The sequence below is a fragment of the Peromyscus maniculatus genome, chromosome 18 (genome assembly GCF_049852395.1).
Source record: "Peromyscus maniculatus bairdii isolate BWxNUB_F1_BW_parent chromosome 18, HU_Pman_BW_mat_3.1, whole genome shotgun sequence".
Taxonomy (NCBI): domain Eukaryota; kingdom Metazoa; phylum Chordata; class Mammalia; order Rodentia; family Cricetidae; genus Peromyscus; species Peromyscus maniculatus.
The window spans coordinates 32,334,400-32,341,286 of NC_134869.1; the positions used below are offsets into that span (position 1 = coordinate 32,334,400).

A 6,887-nucleotide genomic window follows, 5' to 3' on the forward strand; every position below is an offset into this window, starting at 1 on the left:
AAAGAAAGAAAGAAAGAAAGAAAGAAAGAAAGAAAGAAAGAAAGAAAGAAAGAAAGAAAGAGAGAAAGAGAGAAAGAAAGAGAGAGGAAAGAGAGAGGAAAGAGAGAGGAAAGAGAGAAAGGAAAGAGAAAGAAAGAAAGAAAGAAAGAAAGAAAGAAAGAAAGAAAGAAAGAAAGAAAGAAAGAAAGAAAGAAAGAAAGAGAAGAAAAATAGTCCCGTGTGCCTGCCTGAAGAACTCTCGGGACTGTCTCTATACTGAATATCCAGTTAATCAAATACAAAGAAGAGAAGTGAAATATACTAAGTAAAAGAGAGAGATAAATGAGAAGACGGTCCTACTGGACTAGTGTAATGGAAAGTAGAAAAAATGCTTGAGGAAATAGAGGCCGGTGGGAAGGGAGAGCGCACACATCTATTTTCTTTTACAGTGTTTCTAAATTACTTCAAATTGATGGAAATAAATTTGGAGCTCTCTAGCTAATGTCCCAAATCCCAGAGGACGAACACTTCCAAGTAAATCATGACTTAATGTTCTCTTTCATATCCCATAATTCTCTCATAAATATCCCTGAAACTTACCAATCTGGCACCTTGTCCCGAGAGCTTGGAATATTTGACAGTCACACGTACCGGTCTTAGAACAGAAAGCCCCGTTAAGGCATTCATGAGGACAAGAACCTGAGGGGCAAAATAATAACTTATCTTCTGGCGTGGATCAGCTCATATAAACACAATATGTCACGATCTAGCTTGGACTAGCTGTAACACTACTAACTTAAACAGAACCCGGGCCTTTTGCCTTGTGGTGCAAAGGAATTAAGCCATCAAATCTCTATCTGTTCATTTCATTATGTGTGCGGTGAGGCCAGAGAGACAGGTTTTCACATCTCAAAGTATTTTGCGAGGAAAGGTTAGCCTCCTTCGAGCAATGGGAAGGTCAAGTTCCCATGTAAGGAATCCCTGTCCCAGATGATGAGAACCAGAAATACCCAAGCTGTAGATGATGCCCTGCACTGAGTTTGGAACGCATCCCAACAGCCCTTTTCTCCGGGAGCAAGCACTGTGCTGAAGAATAACTCAGACCTTGCTTGCTGCAGGGAGGGCTCAAACAGAGCTAAAACTCGGAGGTTTCTCCCACCTTTGATGAGAAGGGTGGTATGTTTCATTTGAGGTTTGCCCATTAATACTAAGGCTCGGTTATAAATGACTTAGTCTTTGGAATCTGTGTCTAACAAAGGTGAGGCAGAAGCAAAAGTCCCTTCTGGTTGTCCAAAAAATAAAAATAAAAACAAAAACAAAAAAACTTTTTTGTGGAAAGAAAACTTGCCCCAAATAAATACATTAAAAAGAAGTGAATTGCTATGAGTTTTCTCTAATTTCATGGGCTTCTCCTGAATTAATTTAAGAAGGAAAATGAGTCCTAACGAAATTGTTTCATCTGTTAAGGAGAAGACCATGGCAACTGGCAAGGCTGAGGCTGAGCGGACCCCAGGAACACATCAGGAGTGAAGAGAACATCTTTGAGTCACTGTGAAATGTTGCTAAAGAAGCCCGGCCTGTCTGGAAGATGTCATGTTGGTGAAGGCACTTATCTGCTGCAATAGCAAACGCAGTCCACCAAACACAAGAAGGACCAAGCTCTGTTACCATCCCCACCCCCACCCCCACCCCCTCCCAAACATCCACAGGTTTCTCTTTATAATTCAAAGCCTTCAGATCTCTAGGTAAAGTTTAAATGAGGGAAAACTGTTTCAACTTTAGAACTTTGTTTCACCAAAATAAAGGTGAACATAATGTTTCTCATAAACCTACAAGCAATTTGGTTTTTAGGAGATGCACCATTTTTAAACTTGGTCTTGGATCAAGTAGTCTTACATTTTTCCAAAGGGTGGTTGTCTAAATATTTAGATAAACAAATACATCCTTTTTTGAAAGATGTATTTACAAAGCTGCTCATGCTCCTGGAAGCGAATATCAAACAAAATCTAAAAGGAATCACTGTGACTTTAAACATAAATGATAAGAATTGCTTCTGTTTCTTTACATTTTAAGCTACCACCAGCTTTCTGCTTAATGGAAATAGTAAACTGCTGAGACAAAATTCAGATGTCAGGGAACAGGTCATTTGTTCAGACAAAAGAAGTAAAGCTTCTAATACCCATGGGTGCTTTCTCCAGCCACACTGTCCTCAGCTTTGTCTAAATGTTTAGTTGAGGCCATTTCTAAAAATACCTTGGATTTGTATAGGACAGGAGCGTAATAATTACTATTACTACTGCCCTGGCTCAGTACCTCCAGTATCTATGGAAACAATCAGAACTGATTTAATATACCCCCTGAAGGGATCTCCTCAGAAACCATGTACAAAAGAACAGCTCTCCCCACACTGACCTTTTATTTTACTCTCGCCCCAGTTAATAGCTTCATGGAAAAAGTATCTTGGAGAGGTTGCTTCAAACTTTAAAACAGAGAAATAAAAAATGTAAATTAGTTCATTTATTTACCGTAAGCCAAACGTGCTAATGAAAAAATTCTGGAAAGCATTTATAAATACAGAAATTATAAAGTGCTGGCTTGACATATTATTCTATTTTTGAGATTGTCTCAGTGAAACCGGAGGGTTCCCTTGGCATGATGCTTAGAACTGGCTTCAAGTCTTCCTTTTGTCTCTTTGATAACTTGGGCAAAGTATTTGTCCTCTGTGCCTCATCCCCCTTACTGCTACCTGCATCCATCATCCCGTTGTGAAAGGATTCCTGAAGAAGCACTGTATTTATATTAGCTGATTCTTTTCATAAAAAAAAAGTATCAGTTCTCTGACATTTCCAAGTACAGATGAATCAGGGGGAAAATACACAGGGTTGGTACACTAGCAGTCAGCAGTGACCTGACTGTGAAAACACCACTCACAGAAACACCATCTGACCCTTTCTGCTTAGGCACATTTCCTATCAGCTTAATGCCTCCATCTGTTCATCTGTAAAATGGGAACAGTCATGACACCAGCTTCAGTGTGTGGTATAACGATGATGTAAAAGGCTAACCTCTAAACCTTCGGGGTAGTGTAGTGCTCTCCACAGAAGACCAGCAATAAAGAAACTGACACTGTCTTAAACAATTGTTATGAAATATTGCTACTTAAGACTTACTGTAAATAATTATAGTTTATTAAAACTCATCAGTTATAGTTTTTCAGTCCAACTCAATTCCAATTGTATATGCAGCGCAGGATCATACCCTTACCAATAGCACTTCATTTTCACCTGATGACATACACTCAAACTCTGCACCATTATTATCAAATTAAGTAGCTGATGATGTTAGGGAAACTGGAAGGGGATGCAAGATAAGAAGGATGAGTGATGTACTGTGAGGAACAAGATCCTTTCTTCTCTAATCCTGATCATCCTTACACACAAGAAGTTTGATTTGGGCATTTTCCATTTCAGTAGTGTGTGTGTGTGTGTGTGTGTGTGTGTGTGTGTGTGTGTGTGTGTGTGTGTGTGTGTAGCATGTTTGTGATTGTTTATATGTGTACACATAAGGATGTGCATTTGCCTATGGAGATCAGAGGTTAACGTTTGCTGACTTCCTCAACTACTCTCCACCTTATTTTTGAGACAGGGTCCTTTGATTGAACCTTGAGCCCAGGGATTCAGTTAACTGACTAGCCAATCAGCTCCAAGGATCTTCCCGTCTCCTTCTCCCCATCCTGGAATTAATGGTAAAAGGCCATTCCTGGCTTTTTACTGGAGATCTAAACTCAGGTCCTTGGGCTTTCCTGGCAGGTACCTACCTATCCATCTCCCTAGCCTCTCGGTACATTCTTTGATCAGGAGAACTCACCCCATGTCACATGACACAACTCATAAACTCTCCCATTTGTTGAAGACTCTTAAAGATTCACTTCTAACTCCTTTTCCCATACTATGGCTCCAAGTTCATACTTTCATTATTTCCTCCTCACAGATTGGTCCATGTTTTATCCTCACTGCTCAGTCTCTTCTGTTTTTTTCTGTCTTGTCTTCAAACAAGTTAGACTCAACCAACAGTTTATGACCATGCTTCCACCAGGATGTCAAGTTTAATTCTCGCTTCTACCATACTGTTTCCAGCTGCTAAATCAAAGGGGCATCAACATCACTGAGCACACACCATCTTTGAAGCTCTTTGGCTCCGAAATAATTTATGCTGATCCTTGCAACAGAAACCAATCCATCATCTTTGATGTATGACTCATGTATAGCTACTTCAACTCTGCCTCACATTGGCCTAAGTACTTGAACAAATTATCTAGTCCATGAAGCCTCAGTTTCCCAATAAATAAAAAGGAATAACAGTATCTCCCTTATAGAACCATGAGGATAAAGGGAAATAGTTAACACTTTAATAATACCATCATTCATATAATAAGAATGACAGGCTTGATACCTCTATGACTAAATTGAAATGGAATATAGGGGCTATTAAGACAGCTCAGCAGGTAAAGTCCAATGACCTGAGTTGGGTTCCCAAGAACACATGATGGAAAGAGGAAGAGGCTCCCAAAAGTTGTCTTCTGACATTCATGTGCATGCCAAGACACAAGAACACACACATATACACACTCATATACACACACTCTCTCTCTACACACATACATACATGCATGTGCACACACAGAAATAAATAATTGTAATTTTTAAACCGAATACACTGTATAACACTAGACTAAAGCAAGCACATACATTTGTCTCTTGCTCCACTTATCTCTGACCTCCTCTAGAGAAACCCCAATGATCACTTAGCACACCAGCTTCCTGAAAATTCAGCATCCCTTCTGTTTACCCAGAAATAATACATTCCACCAGTGTAAAGTTTCACGCTCAGTTTTAGCTTCGGAGTCTATCTGAACTTAGAATAGTGTGCCACTTTGATAAGTGGGGCATTCTCTTTTTCCGTGTTATGTACATAACATCAAATAATTCATGGTGACTCAGACTCAATAAACCATTTGAACAGAAATGATATTTCTACAGATCCCCGGAGACATGGAACTTCTAAATTACAAGCTTGGCTATTCTTGTTTATATGTATAAACCATGACTCCTGGTATGTCAGCAACAAGAACCAACTGAACTGGAACAAAAGATACCATTCAAATGGGAAGCTGCCTCTCATGGCATTTAGAGCTCTGACTGGGAATGCGGTTTCAGCCCATCTCAGATTCACCTGGGTTCCTGTGGACATGCAGATCCTCCCACTCTTAAGCCCAGCCTTCTTTCTACCTCTGCCTGAGGACAGAATCAAGGCAGGACTTTTAGGATATTTAGGGCACACTAGCTCCTCTCTTTGACCAGTAGAGAAACAGAAATTGAGGTATAAATATCCCAGTTTCCTCTTCCCTTGCAGAAGCAAAGGTGACAGGCTACACGGTTCCTTATCATCTTCCTAACAAGAGCAAGCCCCGCATGCCTCCATCAGGAAGCACCCCATTAACATGTCCTGTGTTGCATCTTCCTCCTTTCTCCTCTTGCTTTTGTCTGATCCTTCTTTGCATATTTCCCAAAAACAGCTCGCCCAAGTCTTGTTTGGGCTCAATGCCTGCTTCAGAAGAAATTCCTGAATGTAGGGCAAAGAATGCGGTAGTGGGTGCAAATGTCCATATAACTGATGAAGGAGGGCAGCCCATTCTTTCTCCTTCCTGATTGCACCTCCGCAGGAGAGTTGTCAACACCATAACGATGCGCCCTGCGCAGAGAAATCCCTGTAAGACTCACATGCATACCATTTATAGAAGTCTATGCCGGGGCTTTACTTGCTTACGTCACTGCCGGCATATTTCTGAGGACAGTTATCCATCCATCAGTGCCGTTTGCTTGCAGCAGAGGAATGAACTCAGCATGAATGGCCTTCCAGCCTCTTTCTCAGCAGCGCCCTGCATGACCATGACCTCGTTGCTCCCCGACATATTTCCCCTTTGAGAACTTAATCGACCTTAAATGGACTTGACACGTGTTCACTGGCCACGGGAAACGGAAGTGCAAGCGAGCCTCCTGCTCGTCATCCTGCCTAAAATGGACTCCAAGGCAAAGCAAGTGCATCCCTGCTTAGTAACAGAAGAGAGGGATTAACCTAACTCCTAGTAGGCAGATCACACAGGTATCCGTGACATGGAAATGCACAGTGGGTCGGTTCCATCCACGGAGCTCTTTATATGCACCTTTAGGACACAGTTCACACAAGTTTTTCAATCTAGAGTGTTCACCAGAATGGAAGAGGTTTTTTTCATCAATATATTTTCTACTGAGTTATACAGATGGGTTTTTGTGGTTAATATGCTCTACTGGCAAGCATGTCCTTCAAAATTATCACAGAAAATTCATTTTAACTCCTTCACATGATACATGAGAATTGTTCTCAGACATGATACCCCCATACAGCCCAGGCCAGACGGAAACTTACAATTTTCCTGCTGCAGCTTCTCAAATACAAAATGCTCCTTAAACTGAACTATTATTTCCACTGCTATGCTAGGTGTTTTTAAAGACCCCGTGACAAGGAAGAGGATTCAGTGGATAAAGTACTTTCTATGGAAACATAAGGGTCTGAGTTTGAATCTCCAACATCCACATAAAAAAAAAAAACAAAGCCATGTACAGTGAACTTTGGTCCCAGAATGTGAAAAAATCAAACTGATGTTGAGTAAAGAAGCTTATTCCCTGCTGGCTGGGTTTCAGAGTACCAAAAGGTGCCAAGGAGGCTGCAGGGGATAAGGGAAGTTATCTATTGATGACTTACCTAGATGTGAGCCCTGTGAACTACAGTAGTGGTCTGAATGGCATGATGTGCCCATTGGTACAATGGTGGCCCAAATGTTATAGGGTCAGCCAAGCACTTTCTGATTG

At 40.9% G+C, this 6,887-nt stretch overlaps 1 protein-coding gene across 1 annotated transcript in view; it reads right to left on the reverse strand.

Moving 5' to 3' along the window:
- Positions 1–5,719, reverse strand: part of Otogl (otogelin like) — a 142,555-nt gene extending 136,836 nt beyond the window's left edge. Inside the window, exons 1-3 of the mRNA XM_076554398.1 lie at positions 5,471–5,719; positions 2,392–2,458; positions 580–678 (exon numbers count right to left, since the gene is read on the reverse strand). Coding sequence (XP_076410513.1) covers positions 580–678; positions 2,392–2,458; positions 5,471–5,719 — 415 coding nt within the window. The remainder of the gene's footprint in view (positions 1–579; positions 679–2,391; positions 2,459–5,470) is intronic.
- Between the last annotated feature and the right edge of the window lie 1,168 nt (positions 5,720–6,887).